General features: G+C 33.4%; 3 protein-coding genes across 3 annotated transcripts; all 3 read left to right on the top strand.

The window, feature by feature from the left end:
- The first annotated feature begins 776 nt into the window (after window positions 1–776).
- On the top strand, window positions 777–3,967 carry LOC136233299 (subtilisin-like protease SBT4.4). Its single transcript, XM_066022922.1, has 10 exons — window positions 777–859; window positions 965–1,056; window positions 1,196–1,287; window positions 1,361–1,607; window positions 1,691–2,177; window positions 2,259–2,356; window positions 2,445–2,666; window positions 2,741–2,852; window positions 2,928–3,141; window positions 3,223–3,967. The coding sequence occupies exons 2-10, from the start codon at window positions 980–982 to the stop codon at window positions 3,780–3,782; spliced, it is 2,109 nt and encodes a 702-aa protein (XP_065878994.1). The 5' UTR covers window positions 777–859; window positions 965–979; the 3' UTR covers window positions 3,783–3,967.
- A 633-nt stretch (window positions 3,968–4,600) lies between these two features.
- On the top strand, window positions 4,601–4,945 carry LOC136233648 (large ribosomal subunit protein eL39z/eL39x-like). Its single transcript, XM_066023371.1, has 2 exons — window positions 4,601–4,781; window positions 4,847–4,945. The coding sequence occupies exons 1-2, from the start codon at window positions 4,632–4,634 to the stop codon at window positions 4,943–4,945; spliced, it is 249 nt and encodes an 82-aa protein (XP_065879443.1). The 5' UTR covers window positions 4,601–4,631.
- Window positions 4,946–6,621: 1,676 nt separating this feature from the next.
- LOC136233647 (subtilisin-like protease SBT4.3) lies at window positions 6,622–9,352 on the top strand. The gene is made up of 9 exons (XM_066023370.1): window positions 6,622–6,713; window positions 6,794–6,885; window positions 6,975–7,221; window positions 7,319–7,808; window positions 7,896–7,978; window positions 8,045–8,266; window positions 8,336–8,447; window positions 8,528–8,741; window positions 8,823–9,352. The coding sequence occupies exons 1-9, from the start codon at window positions 6,637–6,639 to the stop codon at window positions 9,350–9,352; spliced, it is 2,067 nt and encodes a 688-aa protein (XP_065879442.1). The 5' UTR covers window positions 6,622–6,636.
- The last annotated feature ends 14,186 nt before the right edge of the window (window positions 9,353–23,538 follow it).

Below are 23,538 nucleotides of genomic sequence, written 5' to 3'. Positions count from 1 at the left end.
ATAATTTATAAAAATAATTTTAAATTAATTATATATATTTAATATATATATAAAAAAATTATTTATTTATTACGTCATCCGATTCGACCAATCCGAAATGGTTCGACCAAATGACTTGTGACCCAATCACCAATATGGTTTGATGTCCGGTCCGGTTCTGATAACATTTTAAAATACAAGTGTTGATATATTATTTGCTATCACTCACAATTGGATCCAAAATGGTGACTACAAGGTATTCCAAACAAATATCTAAGGATGGGTTCAACTGTAAAGAAACTCATGGTTGGTAAAGTACAAGTGTGAAAATTGGATATACTATTGGTTATCACTCATGGTTGGACCGAAAATAGTTGGCAATGTCTTACCATGTTTGATTACGTCCCTATTCCATGATTTTGAAGCAATTGTAGTTGTAATAATTGATCAAGTATGGAAAATGTTAGGGCAGTATGCTGTCTCTTTAACTTCTAAGGAAACTATTTATACACATCCAGAATTATACGATGCTTCTTTAATTAAAAAGGAAAATTAATAACTCTCAATTCTGAATTCAGATTCATTCTCTCAATCTATGCAACCAAATTAGACCACATTCATGCTTTTTGTCTTAGATACATAAAAATGCTAATTTTGGAATACGTTTACAACTTATTATGGCTTGGCACATATTCGATGTATTTATTTATTTATTTATTTTTAGATTTAATTTTGCTATAAAAACTGTAACTTTTGCCTTTCAGCCATAACAATTTAACAAATGGCTAATTCTTTCAAACTATTGCTTCATAGTTTTAGCAGCCTGTTTCTGATATTCACTTCTAATTTGTTGAGTGTCTCAGCAAATGAAGATAGGAAGGCAAGTAGCTAATTAATCAGTGTTCATATAACAATCAGCACTTCAATTTCATTCATTGTCTGATTCCTTATAGAATTATAACTAAATAATATTGTTGTTTTGTAGCTGCACATTGTGTACATGGGTGCACTTCGTAACGAGGATTACTCACCATCATCTCACCACCTTAGTTTGCTTCAAGGAGTTACCAAGAGCAGGTACTGTATATCACTACAACAACAACAAAGTCTTAGTCCCGAAATGATTCGGGCGTACTGTATATATCACTATGGCCACAAATTTCCCATCTTTTTTTCTAATTGTCTGTTTATTTGTTTTCTCTTTTTCTGTTTCTAGCTCTGCAGAACATATATTAGTCAGAAGTTACAAAAGGAGTTTCAATGGATTTGCTGCTATGCTCTCTGATTCCGAGGCAAAACAGCTTCAGAGTACGTTGCACAACGTTATATAACTTTGAAAACAATTAATGATCATTCTAATACGTCCTGTCAAACTCTATAGGCTCAAACGAAGTAGTCTCTGTCTTCCCAAGCATAACTTACCAGCTTCAAACTACCAGATCCTGGAGCTTTTTGGGTTTCAATGAGACTACACATCAAAATCCAAGTGCTGAGAGTAATGTTATAATTGGAGTTATAGATACTGGAATCTGGCCTGAATCACAAAGTTTCAGCGATGAAGGTTTTAATCCTCCTCCCAAGAAGTGGAAAGGAAGCTGCAAAGGCGGTCTAAATTTCACTTGCAACAAGTACTAATATGTTTCTATGCCTTAATCAGACTATATTTTTCTGCTTATGATATGTATTTGATGATAGAATTCCCAAATTGCAGCAAGATAATCGGAGCTCGACATTATATATCTAATTCATCAAGAGACGAAGTGGGACATGGAACGCATACTGCATCAACAGCAGCTGGGAACAAAGTGAAAGATGCAAGTTTTCTAGGATTGGAAAAGGGTGTTGCTAGGGGAGGAGTGCCTTCTGCTAGGATAGCCGCTTATCAAGTTTGTGCAGAGTCCGGGTGTGGGGGAGCAGAAATCCTGGCAGCATTTGATGATGCTATTGCTGATGGAGTTGATATTATAACCATTTCTCTTGGATCTACTTCTTCTGTTGAATATGACAAAGATGTCATTGCAATTGGTGCTTTTCATGCAATGGAGAAAGGAATACTAACCTCTCATTCCGCAGGCAATAGCGGTCCTTATTTGGGATGGGTCGGAAGTGTTGCACCTTGGATTCTTTCTGTTGCAGCTGGTAGCACAGATCGCCGAATCATTGACAAAGTTATTCTTGGAAATGGAAAGGAACTAATAGTATGTATTTTTATGTCATTATGTTTTTCAATTAGCAGTCTCATCAAGCTTCATTCTAATGAATAATTTTAATTGAAACAGGGGAATTCTGTTAACTCTTTTGATCTAAAAGGTGAAAGTTTTCCTGTGATAAACGGAAGCGATGCAAGAACAGCAGACTGCTCGGAGACCTTAGCTAGGTAACTTCGATACCAAAATCAAAGCTAAATTCAAAGCTTTATGGACATAGAGAGAGTGATACATGTCTTTGAATGTGTTCTATTTCAGTTCTTGCATGTACGAGTGTCTAAACAGCAGTCTAGTGAAGGGGAAGATAGTGGTTTGTGATGATCAAAGCGGTGCCAATGAGGCGATGAGAGCTGGGGCAGTTGGATCTATCTTAAAGAGCAGTGGCGATTTTGAAGATATTTCCTTTACTTGGCCATTACCTGCACTAGTTTTAACTGATAAAAGATTTAGAGCTCTTGGAACCTACTTGAATTCCTCAAGGTATGATCTCCCATCCCGAAATTTGAACCAAACGCCTTCTTAGAGGTTTACTCAATGAAATTCTTAATTTGCAGACATCCAGTAGCAAAACTATTAAAAAGTGAAGAGATTAAAGATACTAGTGCACCTATTGTTGCTTCCTTCTCCTCGAGAGGGCCGAATCTGATTGTTCCAGATCTTTTGAAGGTAGATTAATCTACATTTGTTTGAAAAGTATTAACTCTGTAAACATTCTAAATACATTGATAAAATGCAATGCAGCCAGATATAGTCGCGCCTGGTGTTGCTATATTAGCAGCATATCCTCCTACGCTACCACCAACGACTAACGCTCAAGACACGCGAAGAGTTAGCTTCAACGTTTTATCTGGAACATCAATGGCTTGTCCTCATGCAGCTGGTATAGCAGCTTATATTAAGACATTTCATCCAAAATGGTCTCCTTCAGCAATTAAATCTGCCATTATGACTACAGGTATAATCATTTTGCCTGTATATTGAATTATAAGCTCATCATATCATAATATTCACCATTTACATGTCAATGCTTGTGCAGCTCTTCCTCTAAATGCAACTGTAAATTCAGGCGCCGAATTCGCTTATGGATCAGGAGGCATAAACCCCTTAGGAGCTATACATCCAGGACTTGTATATGATGCAACGAAAGCAGACTACATCACATTTCTCTGCGGCACAGGCTATAACGAAACTGCAATTCGCGCCATTTCAGGAGATAATACTACTTCATGCCCTCAAGGCGATAAGAAGGCGTGGCCCAAGGATTTCAACTACCCTTCTCTGGCTGCCAGAATTCCAGCTAATAAGTCTTTCACAATAAGCTTTACCAGAACAGTCACAAATGTTGGTATTCCTATATCTACCTACAAAGCAGAGGTTTTGACCGATTCAAAAGTTAAGATAAAAGTTGTTCCGAGTGTTCTCCCATTTAAGTACATAAATGAGAAGAAATCTTTCACTGTGACTGTTAGCGGTGGAGGTTTGGCCGGTAATCAGCTTGTGAATACTCTTTCTGCATCACTGCTTTGGTCTGATGGGAGTCACATTGTGAGGAGTCCAATTCTTGTGTATACATGTTCCAATACTTTATGCTCCTAGTGCTAACTCAATTCAATGGGTTAAATGCATGGACCTCTTAAATGTTCGCCAATAAAATCACTAAATGTATACTCTCTTTTTTCCAATAAAATCACATTGTTATGTTTTTTATACCATTTTAATGTCAATGCTCATTGGGATTGCTAGAGCAACTAAATTAGTATCAGTCAACATCGCGTGTAAAACTTGAACGGACTCTTTTCATAGTTATTGTCTACCATTTTATCCGTAATAAAGGTAAATTTCATCAATGGTGTACAACTTTCATTTTGTCTCATTAATATGTACAACTTTATGGATAACCTCTCAATATGGTGTACAACAGGTAAAAATGACCAGTCAACGCACCACGTCAGCAGTTTGACCGGTCAAAAAGTCAAAAATTGATCCACTAAATGAACAAGTACTAGAATACCCTCATTTGTGTCTTCTTCCTAAAATTACCTTTCTCTCTTCAATCCCAGTTCTGGCTTCTTCTATCTGACTCTTCATTTCTCTCTTTAAAAGAGTTGAATAGAACCAACATTTGGTTATATCCCAAATCAAAGTGAAGCAATGCAAACGAGGTTAAGAGGGTTTGAACCCATACCTTTCGCAACAAAACAAATCTCTTAACCAACCGAACCATCTTAACATATTGTTATGATACTACAAAAGCGCATTAATATATTATAATTAGGGGACTATCAAAATTCTACTCAATGGTGGAGCCGGCGGCCGGGGGGCCGGAGCCCCCCGAGCCCTGGGCTGGCTCCGCCCCTGAAGCAGTGTAAGAATATTGTAGTTAAGTGTCGCCAGGCTTTCGCATCCACAGCTTCCTTCCAGGCGACCTGATTACAAGCCAAGAAAATGTCGTCACATAAGAGTTTCATGATCAAGAAAAAGCTGGCGAAGAAGATGAGGCAGAACAGGCCCATCCCTCACTGGATCCGCATGAGAACTGATAACACCATCCGGTACAATGCAAAGCGCAGGCACTGGCACCGCACTAAGCTAGGGGTTTGAGTGGAACAATTGGTTTAAGCCTGAACTACTTTTTTCAAGCTTTTGTTTACTTTATTAAGATTGTTACTGTAACACCTAAAAATGGAGGTTTACCTTTTGCAATTCTAGAGGAATTATTTAAATGGGATTTTGATGGAAAAAAAAAGCGAACATTGTAGTTAAGTGGTACAATTTACTCATACATTTAGCATTAACGTTGAATTTGATTATGTGGTATGGAGCAAGCTAATTCAGAATCATGTTTTTGTGAATTGTGGTCACTTGGTTGGGTAAATAAACCACCTGGATTACATTGTGCCTCGAAAAATCATTGTGTATCAGGCATGTCTTTAAGTAAATGTTATAGTGGTTCTCAATATGCGCTACTAATGCCAGGCAGTTTTAAAGAGAGAAATGAAGAGTGAGAGAGAAGCCACAATTGGTTTTAGATAGAGAAAATGTTGGATTTATGATTTTAGATAGAGAAAATGTTGGATTTATGAGAAGGATTCAAGAGAGAGAAAGATAATTTTAGAAAGAAGATCCAAATAAGGGTTTTTTAGTACTTGCTTATTTGGTGGGTCAATTTTTGATTTTTTGACCGGTCAAATTGCTGACGTGGCGCGTTGACCGGTCATTTTTACCTGCTATACATAGGTCATCCATAAGGTCGTACATATTAGTGAGACAAAATGAAGGTTGTACATCAAAATGTGAAATGTTGTAAATGTTGTACACCATTGATGGAATTTACCCACATTCTAAATCTACTATTACATAAGAAAGAAGTAAATTAGTTAAGTTTCGTTATTATTAGTCGTTATTTATTATTAAGTTTTATGTCTTATTTGTCCATTTATTATTAAGTTATATCTATGGAATAAGAAATAACAATCCAAAGTATATCCTAATCTATTTTATTTTCTTCTATTCTCCTTCACTATTATTCTATTCTTAACCCTAATTTTCCTAATTCTGTACTAAAGTCCTTACTCTCCTAACATCCACATTCAATCACTAAAGTTGTCAAAAAAAATTAGTTTTACGATGAATGTGAAATATTATCAATAGTTGAGCGTTTCTAGTATATAACCTTGATCAATGTATTTGAATTTAATAGAAAATAAACTAATGAGAAATAAATGATATATTAAATATTTGTAACATTGATAGAAGGGTATTTATACTTTTTTTTTTTTTTTTTTTTGACAAAGGGGTATTTATACTTAAGGTAAGAGATTTCCTATCTTAAATTTATTAATCTATAATATTTAATAACAGTAAAATATATATTGACGAGCAAGTGTATCCGGTCACAAGTAGTATAAAACGTTCTTTGAGTCCGAGGATCGATCCGACGAGAATTGGTAGTGAAGGCAAAATTTCCAACAGCAACAATCTAACCAATCCAGAAACATGCATCAAATATAGAATTCATTCTCTTGAAATTGAATGTATGAAAATCAGATTACATTCATGCATTTGATTTCTTAGGAATGTAAGAATCCAAATTCGGAATGCCATCAGAACTTATTATTGTTTAAGCACATTTAGAAGGAAAAACCAATATATGCCTTGAATGGATTTATCTGAGAGATTTGTTTCAGCAAATTTCCCTATAAAAATCACAGCCTTTTTCCTTTCAACCATGAGAATTAACAAATGGCTAATTCTTTCAAACTATTTCTTCACTGCCTTAGCCTTTTTCTGATATTCAATTTCAACTTATCCAGTATCTCTGCAGATGGAGATAGAAAGGTCAGTAGCTAATCAGTTTTCCACAGCCTTTTAGTTTGATGTTTCCTTCACAAAATATTAATAATGATAAATTTGTTAAATGTTTTTTTTTCTGAAGTTGCACATTGTGTACATGGGTTCACTTCGTAAAGAGGAATATTCACCATCAGCTCACCATCTTAGTTTGCTTCAACAAGTAATTGAGAGCAGGTACTATAAATCATTATAGCTTCAAATTCCCATCTCCCTTTCATTCTCTGTTAATTTGCTCCCGCATTTGCCTTCTGCAGCTCTGCAGAAAATTTGTTAGTACAAAGTTATGGGAGGAGTTTCAACGGATTTGCTGCTATGCTCTCTGATTCTGAGGCCAAACAGCTTCAGAGTAAGTTCTGTAAAATCTTATCCTTTGCTGTTACAGTGAAGGAAATTATGTTTCTAATACGTTTGTTCCTTTTCGATGAACCTCTCTAGGCTCGAAGGAAGTAGTCTCAGTCTTCCCAAGCATAACTTACAAGCTCCATACTACGAGATCCTGGAGCTTTTTGGGGTTTGAGGAGACTACACATCAAAATCCTACTGCTGAGAGTCATCTTATAATTGGTGTTCTAGATACTGGAATCTGGCCTGAATCAGAAAGTTTCAACGATGAAGGTTTTAATCCTCCTCCAAAGAAGTGGAAAGGAAGTTGCAAAGGCGGTCAAAATTTCACCTGCAACAAGTACTCATGTGTTTCTATGCCTTAACCAAAGCAATACTTATATGCATGCATTTTCTACTTTCCTTATTATCTTTCAATGATAATATTCATATTGCAGCAAGCTGATTGGAGCTCGATACTATGGACTTGAATCTAGTACAGCAAGAGATGGTGATGGCCATGGAACGCATACTGCATCAACAGCAGCTGGGAGGAGTGTAAGGAATGCAAGTTTTTTCGGTTTGGCAAATGGTACTGCAAGGGGTGGAGTGCCTTCTGCTAGGATTGCTGCCTATAGAGTTTGCGCAGCGGGGTGTAGTGGAGCAGACATCTTGGCTGGATTCGATGATGCTATCGCTGATGGAGTTGACATTATTACCATTTCTATTGGATCTGATTCTCCACTTGAATATTTTGATGATGTGATTGCCATTGGAGCTTTTCATGCAATGGAAAAAGGAATACTAACGTGTAATTCCGCAGGCAATAATGGTCCGAATTTAGGATATGTTTCAAGTGTAGCACCATGGATTCTCTCCGTGGCAGCAGGCAGCACAGACCGCCGGTTCATTGACAAAGTTGTTCTTGGAAATGGGAAGGAACTAATAGTATGTACCTTTAGACCATATGACATTATATTCTTCAATTAACACTTTCCTATTGCTTCATTCTAATGAATAATTTAATGGAAACAGGGGAATTCTGTTAACTCTTTTGATCTAAAAGGCAAAAGTTTTCCTGTGATAAACAGTAGCGAAGCAAAAACAACATTCTACTTGTAAAATCAATTTCTGAATTCAAAATTTATAGACAGAAGAAAGTGTTTAATTCTGTTTCATTTTAGTTGGTGCTTCGACCAGTGCCTAAACAGCAGTCTAGTGAAGGGGAAGATTGTGGTTTGTGGTGATGTAGACGGGGCAAATGAGGCGAAGAGGGCTGGTGCAGTTGGATCTATCTTAAGAGGCAGTGTCCGAGAAGACATTTCGAATACTTGGCCATTACCTGCACTAGTTTTACCGAATGACGAAAGATTTGGTGCTTTGAAGTCCTACATGAAATCCTCAAGGTATAATCTCGCATTCACATACATTTATCTTTTTTAAGTCACGAAATTCTTACTATACATTAATTGCAGACGTCCTGTAGAAAAATTATTAAAAAGCGAAACTATCAAAGATTCTACGGCGCCTTTAGTTGCTTCCTTCTCCTCGCGAGGGCCTAATATGATTGTTCGGGATCTTTTGAAGGTAGACTGAAATAGTATAGGTACATAGTATGAATAACTTGATCAAATATTCTAAGTTAAAACAAATTGAATGCAATGCAGCCAGATATAGTGGCGCCTGGTGTTGATATATTGGCAGCATATGCTCCTAATGCACCACTATCACTTAACCCTCTAGACGAGCGGAGAGTTAAGTTCAACATAGTATCAGGAACTTCAATGGCTTGTCCTCATGCAGCTGGTATAGCAGCTTATATTAAGACATTTCACCCAACATGGTCTCCTTCAGCAATTAAATCTGCTATTATGACGACTGGTAAATTACTATAATCATTTGCCTCTTATTGAATTATAAGCTTTGCAATACTCATCATTTACATTTCAAATGCTTGTATAGCTGTTCCTATGAATGCTACTGAAAATTCGGGCGCTGAATTCGCTTATGGATCTGGAGGCATAAACCCCTTAAGAGCTATACATCCAGGACTTGTTTATGACGCACAAAAAACAGACTACTTAACATTTCTCTGCAGCATAGGCTATAACGAAACTGCAATTAGAGCCATCTCAGGAGATAATAGTACTAGGTGCACTAAAGGCGACAAGAAGGCGTCAGTGAAGGATTTGAATTACCCTTGTATGACAGCCGAAATTGGTGGTAATCAGTCTTTCATAGTCAGGTTTAGTAGAACAGTGACCAATGTTGGCATTCCTAAATCCACGTACAAAGCACATGTTTCTACAAGTTTGAAACTAAAGGTTGAAGTTGTGCCTAATGTCCTCTCCTTTAAGTCTATAAATGAGAAAAAGTCATTCAATGTGACTGTTAGCGGCCGAGGTTTGAGCAATGACCAGATGATGAGTGCATCACTGGTTTGGAATGATGGGACTCACAATGTGAGGAGTCCAATTGTTGTTTACAGATAGATATTAGGTATTGTTCTTTAAATACACTGTTCAAACAATAATTGTTCAACCAATTAATCAAAGCAAGAGCCTTGTTTTTCATTTCATCTTTTATCATATATGTTTGTTAAGATATGTCTAGAATCCTAATAGTTTGAGGGCGAGCCTTGGCGCAACGGTAAAACGTTGTTGTCGTGTGACCAGAGGTCACGGGTTCGAGTCTTAGGAGCGGCCTCTTGCCAATTAAATTGGCAAGGGAAGGCTTGCCCCCAATACACCCTTGTGGTGGGACCCCTCCCCGGACCCTCGCTCAGCGGGGACGCGTAATGCGACCGGGCCGCCCTTTAGTTGTAATTGATTTCCATGGATTGTGTTATGTGGGCTAAAAGCTTTGGACCATTACTTTTGTGGCTAGTTTGTGTTTAAAGGGAATCAAACATCAAACCATTTCAAGAGAATTGTGTGCTTTATTTTTTACACCGAAAATATATGCACACCTATAATCCGCATGCTAACTCATATGGATCAATAAGTGTATGTTGTGTGAATTTAAAGGTTAACTCGAGATGGTGATTTTCCATTAGAAAATAATAACTGTCACACCCGATCCTAAACGACCTCAATCGGCATCGGGCGTGAAATAGAAAGATCATAATCAACACTTAAGAGTCTCCAACCTCGGCGGCATCGGGCGTGAAATAGAAAGATCATAATCAACACTTAAGAGTCTCCAACCTCGGCTAATTGGTCAGTAACCTTCTCTATATCCTGTACTTTATCACCTAAAAATATTAAAACATTTAAAGAGGTGAGACAAAAATCTCAGTAAGAAACTATCAGCTATAAAAACCAACTTACTGATCATAGCTACATATATACCTTTAAAAAGGGATTTAATTAAAACCTTATAAAATATATTCAAAACCAAAGTTCATAATATAGTCAAAGTAGTAAACCAAAAACCAAAAATATAAAATCTTGTATCGATTCTTGAGTTCAAAACCTTATAAAATATTATAATCAAATAAGCGTTTTATTAAACCAAATCGTAATCAATTAAACGTAAAACCTTATATCAAAATCAATCATAACGTAAAACATAATCCAAATGAACTTAAAACATTGTATCCATCCTCGAGTTTCTCCCCTGAAGTATCAATCCATAACCACATATATAATCGAGACGTCTCTTAACATTGCCTATCCCATATGGTCTTACCCAACACTTCACTGCCATACCCAATAGGTCTTCAGACTGTGTACACAGGCCATGTCCCTCACTGAATATGGTCTTCAAATATGGAACCACCGATCCGGATAACTCCCGATGGATATAAAATCATAAAATCATAACGTGCTCAAATATCCTTTCACAATCAAATTCCAAACTATTTGATAACCAAAAATCATTTGGCTTCAATTAGCCCTTTTGTATCATAAAAATCATATTTGGATTTCAATCCAAAATAATAACCGTAATAGATTTCTCAATCCAAAACAATTCGTAAGAAATCATCAACTTGAAACCAAAAACATATACGTATATCTGTAAATCAATCAAATCAAGCCTTAAATCAACATAATCAAGTAAAATCCGAAATTCACATAGAAGCATAATCATTAGCTTCATTTGAACCGTAATATCACAATAAAAAGCAAAATCATGGAAAACCCCAAGTTTACAAAATACCCGTATAAACCCTGAAATATCAATTTCTGTAAATCCTTTGATTATATATATATATATATATATATATATATATTTATCAAACTCAAAATATAGTTGATAGTTACTTACCTTGGTCACTAATTAAAGACCACAAATCCGTTCAATTCGCCTCTAAACTCTGTCTAAGACATTTTCCTCTAAACACTGCCGAAACTCAAAAACTCTTCGGCTAGGACTTATATCTATATATAAGGATGCTATGGTTCCAATTTCGAGTGATTCGAACGGTCGAATCTCCGTAAATCAAAGAAACGGTTTAGAGAAAATTGATGATGAAAATGAAAATGAAAAAGAAAAAGAAAAGGAAATGAATGTTGATGACGACGATGATGGAGTATATCTTTATTATACTCTGGAACTTTTGAGAAAAACTTGGCAAATATCACGTTTGATTCTCCATCTTTATATAAGCTTTTAAAAATTATTCTAAACTTTTCATTTCCACATAAAATCCTCAAATTAACTCCAAACTTTTTCTATAACACCAAATAAAAATAATACACCTAATAATTATCATATATACTAATATCAAAATATAAATTCTAGAAATTTAGTCACGGACGTGACAATTCTCCCCACCTTAAGAAATTTCGTCCTCGAAATTCATATTCTCTAATCTATCTTAATTTCCTTCCGAAACCATTTTCAAATTATCAAGATTCCTCATAATCATCATAAGACCACAAATTCTAACGTTTCCTTCCATTAACTCCATGATTTATCAATATCGATATCTTTGTAACACTCATTAAATATAACCCTTAGTAACTCTAAACTTCAACCTAGTCAAATCCACAAGAAAACTTCAAAGATCATATATTCAATTGTATATGATATGATACACTTTATATTTGCATTTTCCTAACATAAACGAAATCTCACTTTTAATATAGTTAGATCTCAATTGATTCCATCAATTGCATATATATCAAATATATTTCACCTATCTCCAAATTCTATACACTTCAAAAATATTACTTTTGAACCGTTAATATGTGTGATATTGAAAACTTCAAATAATTCGAATAATGATTTGCCTCCGTATATAATCTTACTTCATCATAATAATTGTATCTATAATTTTTCACTCCAATAACTATGTATATTATAATCTGCAATCATTAGCATCAACATCATCATCACTCTTATAAGAGTCATTTCATAAATTTCAATATCAACATCACCAATATAAACCTCATTATGATGATACAATTTCCTATCAATAAGTCTAATTTCCATAAAATTTTAATATCAATATCACTATTATAATTCTCCAGTTAACTCCTTAAAATCAATTAAGGTAACCTGCTATTTTTTTATAATCACCACTATATATATCATCAATCCAACCAAATAAACTTTAATCGTTTCTCCAAACAATATAATCAAGAAATATAGAGTACCTAAATTACGACAATCAATTATGTCTTCTCCAAACTCCAAATAATATCTTTACATCCATAAAAGTCAATAACTTTATAATATCATTCAATTTTCTTATTTGACCTATAAACACTCAATTTGATCTGTATATTCCTTATATAAACTTAAACCATAATCACACAAACTTCAACTAACAATAACTTCTATTTTCAATTATCAACATATATATCCTCTTATATCATATTTATCTCTTAATTTCCTACCTCAAACTGTGTTTAAGATCAGCAAAATTTATCCTCAAAATTCATATCTTAATTATTTCCTCAAACACTATTTAAGCTTACCAAATTTTCATATTTAATCATTAAATCGTGAACTCTAATATATTCTCCAACTTTACTTCCTATTGTTCACTAACATCGGTATCTCTCGAAACATCATTTATATAACTCTCAATAATTCTAAACTTCAACCTGATAAAGTTCAACAATAGATCTGCAATTTGAATTTGGATATCATTTATTCCAATTAAGATTTCATAACTTATTAAACTCCTTTCATAATCTCCAATTTATAATCAACCTCCAAAACAATTATTGAAATCTCCACATTCTCGCTTTCTTAATCACATCTATATTAACTTCAAAACTCATCATACCATTACAAAGTCTCCTAACCTTACTTCACATCTGAGATACGTATATTTTTTAGCTAACTATTAAACTCTCAAATATCAATTCCAAGTCATACTAAGGAGAAAAATCAAAACAAAAACCAAATTCTGGTTTCAAGCTAACATGGCCAACATATGTCGTTTCCAGCATAACTTTTTCATACGGAGTCCGATTAAGGTGATTCAAAAACCCTTGGAAACGTAAGATAATAAAAAAAAAACTTTCATTTAGGACTTCATGACAGATTCGGCCTATATCTAGTCGAAAAATGCATCATAAGATTAAGATGCGGATCTGATTCTCCCGCAACACCTATATAAAAAATTCTCTATTATCTCTAGATGTTCATACACCCAATATTTTACTAACCATCAAATCTCATTTCGACCCCTCATTAGCTAGTTACTCAATCCTCGACAAATTTCAAATTATTTCTTAGCTATCACCAAAATCAATATTCCTCAATTACTATCGATTATTTCTTAGTTATCACCAAATATTCATATGCTCTAATTACTATCAACCTTAGGTCCGAAGAATTTAATCTAGAGCTCTGATACCAAACTGTCACACCCGACCCTAAACGACCTCAATCGGCATCGGGCGTGAAATAGAAAGATCATAATCAACACTTAAGAGTCTCCAACCTCGGCTAATTGGTCAGTAACCTTCTCTATATCTTGTACTTTATCACCTAAAAATATTAAAACATTTAAAGAGGTGAGACAAAAATCTCAGTAAGAAACTATCAGCTATAAAAACCAACTTACTGATCATAGCTACATATATACCTTTAAAAAGGGATTTAATTAAAACCTTATAAAATATATTCAAAACCAAAGTTCATAATATAGTCAAAGTAGTAAACCAAAAACCAAAAATATAAAATCTTGTATCGATTCTTGAGTTCAAAACCTTATAAAATATTATAATCAATTAAGCGTTTTATTAAACCAAATCGTAATCAATTAAACGTAAAACCTTATATCAAAATCAATCATAACGTAAAACATAATCCAAATGAACTTAAAACATTGTATCCATCCTCGAGTTTCTCCCCTGAAGTATCAATCCATAACCACATATATAATCGAGACGTCTCTTAACATTGCCTATCCCATATGGTCTTACCCAACACTTCACTGCCATACCCAATAGGTCTTCAGACTGTGTACACAGGCCATGTCCCTCACTGAACATGGTCTTCAAATATGGAACCACCTATCCGGATAACTCCCGATGGATATAAAATCATAAAATCATAACGTGCTCAAATATCCTTTCACAATCAAATTCCAAACTATTTGATAACCAAAAATCATTTGGCTTCAATTAGCCCTTTTGTATCATAAAAATCATATTTGGATTTCAATCCAAAATAATAACCGTAATAGATTTCTCAATCCAAAACAATTCGTAAGAAATCATCAACTTGAAACCAAAAACATATACGTATATCTGTAAATCAATCAAATCAAGCCTTAAATCAACATAATCAAGTAAAATCCGAAATTCACATAGAAGCATAATCATTAGCTTCATTTGAACCGTAATATCACAATAAAAAGCAAAATCGTGGAAAACCCCAAGTTTACAAAATACCCGTATAAACCCTGAAATATCAATTTCTGTAAATCCTTTGATTATATATATATATATATATATATATATATATATATTTATCAAACTCAAAATATAGTTGATAGTTACTTACCTTGGTCACTAATTAAAGACCACAAATCCGTTCAATTCGCCTCTAAACTCTGTCTAAGACATTTTCCTCCAAACACTGCCGAAACTCAAAAACTCTTCGGCTAGGACTTATATCTATATATAAGGATGCTATGGTTCCAATTTCGAGTGATTCGGACGGTCGAATCTCCGTAAATCAAAGAAACGGTGGAGAAACGGTTTAGAGAAAATTGATGATGAAAATGAAAATGAAAAAGAAAAAGAAAAGGAAATGAATGTTGATGACGACGATGATGGAGTATATCTTTATTATACTCTGAACTTTTGAGAAAAACTTGGCAAATATCACGTTTGATCCTCCATCTTTATATAAGCTTTTAAAAATTATTCTAAACTTTTCATTTCCACATAAAATCCTCAAATTAACTCCAAACTTTTTCTACCAAATAAAAATCATACACCTAATAATTATCATATATACTAATATCAAAATATAAATTCTAGAAATTTAGTCACGGACGTGACAATAACTCCGGTCAATAACTACTAAATCTACCTCAAACACTATTAGGCTGATGTTTGGTTAGGCAAAATTCCTAATTGTGTTTGAAGGCATTAGACGCTATGAAAACCAAGTCTAAGCTATAACCTGTACCATGAAGCCGCACTATCCGGTTAAGGTATAGGATTAACTAATATGCTAAGTTGACTCGTTTACTTGGTTAGATTTCACAATTCAACTTCTCTACCTAATTACTTGGTTAGGTTTCTTAGGTAGAGGTAAGCTATACCTTTAGTTAATTCTCTAGTTAAGTCCTACAACACAACATAAACGCCTATTAGCGATCCATACTCGTTAAGCATGTTTCATCGCCATCCTAACCTATAGTGTTTTAGCTCATGTCTGAGCTAAGATATAAAGGCATGATGGGATGGATTAAAGATGAACTCATGTTCAGCAAGTTAGGTTTATTAATTTAAGAATAAAAGACGAAGAGAATGTAGATACTCACTATCACTTTTATCTGTTTATTTTGTTTACAGTAAATCTGAATTTAAATGGATTAAAACATTTGATTCTAATAAACTAAACTAAACCACATTAAACTAAAAACAACTTTGATAAATAAATTATTTTTATATAAATGAAATGGAATGGATGTGCTTAAAGTATGTTTTTATAAATATTTATTCTGACGTTACAGGCTAAGTTAATTATAGTTTTCAATTTACTCTCTCGAAATAAATCGGAGTCTATTATAAGTTCATATGAAGCATTAATTCCTGGTTCTCACATAGAGAATTAATTTCATTGTCATATGAAATTGCAAGTATACAAGTTAACATACAGCAATCATTCAATAAACCCGGTCTCTCTAGCGAATACCGAATAATCAATTCCTTATAATCTTAGTTAGGATCAATCTCTCAATGTATTTCCTAACTTAAGAATATCAATATATGAAAAGATTGAAAACATTCATATAAGGAAACTCTATAATGGAATTTATGTAGTAATGAAGAACACTTGAATATTGATTTGATTGAAAAATTGTAATTCATAAACATCAACATAACACTAAACATAAATGTAGAGATTCAAGAAAGAAAGAATGAAGTTAAAGGGAAGGATGAGCTCTCTATCCTTTACATGTAGTCTTCTTCTTCTTCCTTGATATCTCTTCTCCAAAATTGACTTGTAACTAATGAGTTGCTCTCTAATTCTTTTGTATCAATTCTCAGATGTTTTCTCTATATCTGTATATATTTCTGATTCTGTATTTGGCTTCTTTAAGTAATAAGGAATTGAAAGCACCCTTCCATTGGGACATGTTTTTTCAAGACACCTTTTTAGAAGGACGTGTCTTTTGGGATGCGAAGATGCAACTTTTGGGGTGAAGCCTTCTAAAATATTTCTGGAATAATATGACCTTAGAATCTGGGAAGGAAATTGTTTGCTGCAGCATCTGTGAATTTATACAAAATCTGGAAATTGCACTGCCGCGCAATCTGGAATTTCATTTTTCTTCATAAGCTTGGCTCTTTTGCACTTTTTGTTGTAAGTTCATCCTAAATTTCTTAATTGCCTGGAAAGAAAAATAAAACACGTAATGGAGATATGATACTTGAATTTATTAATGAATATTTGGATTATTTAATAAAACAATTCATTATAGTACTAAAAATATGAACTTTCTAGGTTCATATCACATCCCCACACTTGAATTTTTACTTGTCCCTAAGCAAAGATGCTCTATAATACAAACTAAAAACAAATTTTGAGCAATTTATTTTTCTTTTTGATCTAGAGAATAGTAGGTTTCAATCAATCGGTGATATGAACTTGAAAATTACTACACAAAATATGATATTTTCAAGCTCAAAATATGACATTTTCAAACTCATATCAACAATGGAAAGAAACAGCAAAATAAAGTAAGGAAAATGAAATATAAAGTAAAGTATGTAAAAACAGAAAGTAAAACTAAGTTACGACTAAATTATCTAAGAACTAACCAATCTCCCCAATTACATTGTAAAGGCTACTATTTATAGTGTTTAGATCGTCCTCTGATCTCTAGTAGGTCTCCTAGCTTCCTCTGGTCGGATTAGAGTCGTAGAAGTCGGATAAGACCAAGCTCTTTCAAGTAGAGTTTAATAAAAGTTAACTATTGATTTCTATCATAGCTCACCGAGCTGCTGTGTCCATCTCACCAAGCTACCACTTATGTTCGAGTTGTGCATCTTTGACTTTATATTTTCTTCCGTTGACTCAAAAATAGTAGCTTGGCGAGCTACCTACTGACACTGCCAATTTTCTCCGTTTTAAGGCCCTAAACTACCTGAAACCGCCCAAAACTCTAATTAAGAGAAAAATAAGATACAAGTCATTCATAATCATGGGAAAATATACATTAAAGCTCAAAATAAAGATAAATATACTCTAAAACTTTATCTAAAATGGTGATAACAACAAACAATAAGAGGGCCAATTACATGAATATCATACTTAAGTACAAAATTACAACTAAGTCATACCACCAAATTTAATTCTTAATATGTCATTATTTTCTATATATTATGATTTTACATCCTAATTTAAAAATTCTAGACTTCAATTCATGAATCATAAACCCTAGAAAATATATTCTAGACTCCTAATTTATAAATTCCAATCCTTAAAATATATTAAAAGTACTGATTTTACTAGTTTGATATAATCCAAAATTATGACTTGACATAGTTGTAAATAGTTTCTCAAAGATGAATTTCTGTGTAATTTTCCCAAACTTAAAAAGGAGAAGTTTTGATAAAGGTAAAAAGGTGCACAGCTATTGAATGCAGAGACAACTGTTTAATGTACTACTTATACTCTGTTTGTGAAAAGGTGCCCTAAAATGATCTTTTTAGGACAAGACTTAAAAGGTACATGGCCTCAAATTACAAAAAAGTCAATTGTTCTTCCTAACTGTTACAAAAATGTCACTCAAAATGGCATAAAAGATGGCACTACATCTTCCTTGTGCTATCTGCCACAACTATCTTCCAACAGCTCCAAGAAAATACTTGAGTGGTCCCTATAAGCTTTAATTCTTCGGATTTCCATCTTTAAGCATCAACTAAACCAAATGATAAATATAAGGGGTCCATTTAGGGTTAATTAAAGCACTTGTACTATAAAAGACACTAAAATGAGGAGTTTTAATACATGTAATTTCAGCACACCAAATGTCGATTTGAATAATCTTAGGCCTTTTAGTAGTGTTGGTAAGATGAACGTGGTTCTAAAGAGCGATATGCCTATTAAAAAGTAGAATAAAGAGTTGGGGAAGAAGTTGCATGCCAATGAGAAGAAAGATTTTGCTCAGAAAAACAATGGGGTAAGATTATTAAGTATGATGTGAAGATGGATAAGAGAAAGCGAGTGAAAAAGTTAGCAAAGAAGTATATGAAGAAGTCTTTTATTAATTCGGAGATGGAGGAAAGTGGCCATTTACATATCTAATCCACTTTGCTTCCATCTTACTAAATTAGACACTTTCAACCATTTTGGACAAAATTACCCTAGTTCTATTCGATCAATCGATCAATCTACTCCTGCTTCTTCTTCTTCCGTTTCATCTGCTTCTTCTTCTTGTTCTTCTTCTTCTGATTCTTCTTCTTCTGATTCTTCTTTTTCTTCTTCTTCTTCTTCTTCTTCTTCGGTTCAACTTCTTCTTCGGTTCATCTTCTTCAATTTCTGATACCAATCGTTAGCGATTTTTGAGATTATTGACGTATTATGTTCAATTTCTTGTATAAATGGTATGTTTTTAGCTTATACGCTTGCTTTTCTCGTTGGTTTTGCCTCTTTCTTCATCTGTAATGGTATCGTTTCAATTTCCTCTATTTTCCATAAATTTTTTCCATTTTCCTCCATTGTTGTCGCATTTCTGACGAAATTTGTCACATTTCGTCACAAATGCAACAACAATTGTTGCATATCATTGCAAATGCGACAACTCTTGTCGCATTTGCAACGAAATGTGGCAACTATTGTTGCATTTGTGACGAAATGCGACAAAGTTCGTCACAAATGCGACAACAATGGAAAAAAATGGAGAAAATTTGTGGAAAATAGAGGAAATTGAAACGATACCATTACAGATGAAGAAAGAGTCAAGACCAACGAGAAAAGCAGACGTATAAGCTAAAAACATACAATTTCTACGGGAAATTGAACATAATACGTCAATAATCTCAAAAATCACTAACGATTGGTATCGGAAATTGAAGAAGAAGTTGAAACGAAGAAGAAGAAGAACTAGAAGAAGAAGAAGAAGAAGAAGAAGAAGGAACTAAGGGTAATTTTGTCACAAATGGTTGAAAGTGTCTAATTTGGTAAGATGGAAGCAAAGTGGGTTAGATATGTAAGTGACACCTCTTAGTTGGGCTAGATTTGTAATTAGCCCCAAATATAAGGGGTCCATTTAGGGTTAATTAAAGTACTTGTACTATAAAAGACACTAAAATGAGGAGTTTTAATACATGTAATTTCGGCACACCAAATGTCGATTTGAATAATCCTAGGCCTTTTAGTAGTATTGGTGAGATGAACGTGGTTCTAAAGAGCGATATGCCTATTAAAAAGTAGAATAAAGAGTTGGGGAAGAAGTTGCATGCCAATGAGAAGAAAGATTTTTGCTCAGAAAAACAATGGGGTAAGATTATTAAGTATGATGTGAAGATGGATGAGAGAAAACGAGTGAAAAAGTTAGTATATGAAGAAGTCTTTTATTAATTCGGAGATGGAGGAAATTGTTATGATTGGTAAATTGGAGGTATAATAATTTTGTTTTGTTTTATTTTAAATTTAGTCAATTTTATAAGTTATTTGTACATATTAATTAGATTTTTTGTGTTTTTATTTAATTTTTGTAAGTTTTGGAAGAGTTTGAGTCGAGTGAAATTTAAAGAAATTGGATTAAATTGATTTAAATTGATTCGTTTGTAAATGATATACATTAACATTTGATGTTATTATATATATATTGTTTGTTTGTTTTATTATTTTTCTTTGTATATGAAGCAATTTTAGTGAGGTTCATCCATTTTGTTTATAGTTGAATTTGTTTGTTTAAGTTATTTCATTTTAACTTTTTTTTTTTTTTTTGTCAAAATTGGGGATGCATATTTTCTCTCAAGTCAATTTAAGATTCTAATGTACAAATTGGGAATATTGACTAAATAGTAATTTAGTTTGTTCAAGAATAGTTGTTTTGGTAAGTTTCTTTATTTAGGTGATTTTACGTATCATAATAGTTGAGAGAATATGTTATGTATGTTATGTGTACATATATATATTCAAGTTGGTCATGTGAATGTGAAGTTTCAGAGAGTTTTGCTATTAATGGATTGAGTTGTTTAAATAATAAGCAATATTCGCTGGAGGATGGTAGATTGTTGATCTATAGTTATTTTGGTAGGAAGCTTTTGGTGAATGTTGATGATGTAGAATATGTTTGATTGAAAGACAATAAGATTAAACATGAGTCTTATGAGGACCATGTTAAGGTTTTTATTGTTTTTTTTTTTTAATGTTTTTCTTTTGTAGCATAGAGGTAAAAAGCATGTACTCACGCATCATTTTGAATTTTTTTTTTTATCTATGGCATCTAATTATTCAATGGGTCAACAAGTATTTGATATGACTATTCATTCTTTACAAAATAATTCTTCAACTTTGAATACTCCAACCATTTACATATTGTAAGGATGTCCTCTATTTTTCCAATTATAGTTTTATGATGTATGCTTAGATGAAGGTTTGTTTGGTAAGAGGGTGCTTTCAACTAGTCTTAGGGTGTTGAATTGGCATTCTATTAGTAAAGGAAACGGTAGAAGTTATATTTATTCTTTGTTGTTTTCAAAGTTTGCAGATGAGGTATTTCCTTGTTTATGTTTTTCTTTATGTGTTGTTTTTGTTTTTGTTTTTTATTATTTTTTGTGTTTATTTTTTAAGAGATGAAGCTGAAGGGTATTTTCTAGAAGGAATAAATATAATATTTTTAATAGGTGTTTTTGGTGATTTGAGAGAGAATATTGTTTCTATATAAGGAATGAAAGATAATAGTTTTGGTGATTCTTTTGAGCACTTTGAAAGTTTTTAAGTGATAAAAGTGAAGATAGTCTTGTAAATAAGATGATTGTTGATTTGAGTGACCGCGTAGATGTCGAAATTGAAAAGGTTTTCAAGATGTTTAATGATCTCCATAAAATATTCGATGGAGAGATATGTTGTTTGTGTTGAGATTTGGATTTTTTGTTTAAAGTTGTTTTTTTTACCAAGTCTAGTTTACTGGTTCCTGAAAATAAGTATTTTATTTTTGTTAGTGAGATAGTAGTGGCTGACAAATAGGATTTTATTGTTTTCTCTAAAATATTTTTTCTTGTTGCATTATAATCCTTTAAAAAGACCAACAATCGGTATGTTTTCATGTGTGGATGTTGGGGTAAATTTCACTAATGGTGTACAACATTTGCCCTATTTCACATTTTGGTGTACAACCTTCAATTTGTCTCACTAATATGCACGACCTTATAGGTGACCTCCCACTATGGTGTACAGCCGGTTAAAATGACTGGTCAACACCTGGTCAACACGTCACCTCATCATTTTTTCATTCTACTCATTTAAAAATTAGGACCCACTCCTAAAATTACAAAAATACCCTTATTCCTAATATAATTACTAAAATACCCTTATACAACTTCTCTCTCCATTGTTTCCCTTTCCCTCCATTCATCTCTCTCTAACTCATCTCTCTCTCATTTTTATTTCTGTTAATTTTTTTTAGATCTCTCAATCGATCAACTACTTTTAGATTTTTGTTCATTTTTTTAGGATTCTTGAATGGTATGGCCTTGGGGAATAAACTTGTCTTCCTCGTGATACTCATCATATTCCTCTTAAACCAATGCTTTTTTCTGACATCAATGTTTTTTTGCGAAAACTGGGTTGAAGCCTAAATTGTAATTTCTAAATTGCATGCTTTTCTCTCCTACGCCATCTCTTTCTACTATGGTTATTAATAAGTACAAGCTAAGAAGCAACATTAAAAGCTTCAATCTTTCTAGTACGGGATGTAGTGCTGGGAAAGTAGGAATTAATTTATTTAAAGACTTGATGCCCATAGCAGGTGAAGCTTTGAAATAATAAAAATTACAACAATTGGTCCCTTACTTCTTTTGAGATGTTAAGTTTATTAATGTTCAATTAAGTTTGCATATCCAAAATGTTCTGCAACAACTTCTTCAGTGGAGGAGAAGTTCGCTACGGATGCGGCGTTTGTATCTCAGACATCTGCAATAGCTTCTTCAGCAGAGTAGAGGTTCGATATGGAGGCAGTGCTTGCATCTTCGACGTTCTGCAACATCGCCTTCAACGGAGGAGAAAGCATAGCTCCGGCATATTGGTAAAAGAGGAGATGATGAATTGTGTTGGATAGGTATGGAATTTGATCACTAAAGGCAGGCAATATGAATATGAGGTTTCAATATGAATTGGGTTTGCATATGGCAGAATATACAATAGAGAGAGAAGTTAGACAGAGAGATAAGTTGGGGGAGGAAGAAAGATGGTTTTTTAATTAGGAGAAAATAAAAGGGTATAAAAGTAATTTTAATTGGTGGTCCCATAATTCAATTTTTTGGGAGTTAAAAATAGAAGTGGCGCGTTGACCAGATATTGACCGGTCATTTTAACCGGATGTACACCATAGTGGGAGGTCACCTATAAAGTCGTACATATTAGTGAAACAAATTGAAGGTTGTACACGAAAGTGTAAAATAGGGCAAAGGTTGTACATCATCAATGAAATTTACTCGTGGTTGTTGACTTTCAAAAGATTTTCAAGATATCTGAAGATCTTCATAAAATATTGTTTGAAGAGATATGTTGTTTGTGTTGAGATTTGATTTTTGATTCAAAGTTGTTTTTTTACCAAGTCTAATTTACTGGTTCTGAAAATAAGTATTTTACTTTTGTTAGTGGGATAGTGGTGGCTAACAAATATGATTTTATTTTTTCCTCTAAAATCTCTTTTCTTGTTGCATTATAAGCCTTTAAAAATGTCATCAATTTGTACGTTTTCAAGTGTGCAAAATATTGACAGATTCATTTAAATCTTTAGCCCCATTTTTCTTATTATTCTTTCATACTTTTTCTTAAAAAAACCAACAATTGGTAT

This window comes from Euphorbia lathyris, chromosome 6 (assembly GCF_963576675.1).
Source record: "Euphorbia lathyris chromosome 6, ddEupLath1.1, whole genome shotgun sequence".
Taxonomy (NCBI): Eukaryota; Viridiplantae; Streptophyta; class Magnoliopsida; order Malpighiales; family Euphorbiaceae; genus Euphorbia; species Euphorbia lathyris.
Note: the sequence above shows the minus strand (reverse complement) of the source record. Positions and strands in the feature narration are given on the sequence as shown.

Coding starts and splice junctions, on each gene's coding strand:
- LOC136233299 (XM_066022922.1), top strand. CDS start 980: ATGGGTGCACTTCGTAACGAGGATTACTCACCATCATCTCACCACCTT. Junction 1,288..1,360: donor CGAGGCAAAACAGCTTCAGA/GTACGTTGCACA, acceptor CAAACTCTATAG/GCTCAAACGAAGTAGTCTCT. Junction 2,178..2,258: donor GAAATGGAAAGGAACTAATA/GTATGTATTTTT, acceptor TAATTGAAACAG/GGGAATTCTGTTAACTCTTT.
- LOC136233648 (XM_066023371.1), top strand. CDS start 4,632: ATGTCGTCACATAAGAGTTTCATGATCAAGAAAAAGCTGGCGAAGAAG. Junction 4,782..4,846: donor GGCACCGCACTAAGCTAGGG/GTTTGAGTGGAA, acceptor TACTTTATTAAG/ATTGTTACTGTAACACCTAA.
- LOC136233647 (XM_066023370.1), top strand. CDS start 6,637: ATGGGTTCACTTCGTAAAGAGGAATATTCACCATCAGCTCACCATCTT. Junction 6,886..6,974: donor TGAGGCCAAACAGCTTCAGA/GTAAGTTCTGTA, acceptor GAACCTCTCTAG/GCTCGAAGGAAGTAGTCTCA. Junction 7,979..8,044: donor GCAAAAACAACATTCTACTT/GTAAAATCAATT, acceptor GTTTCATTTTAG/TTGGTGCTTCGACCAGTGCC.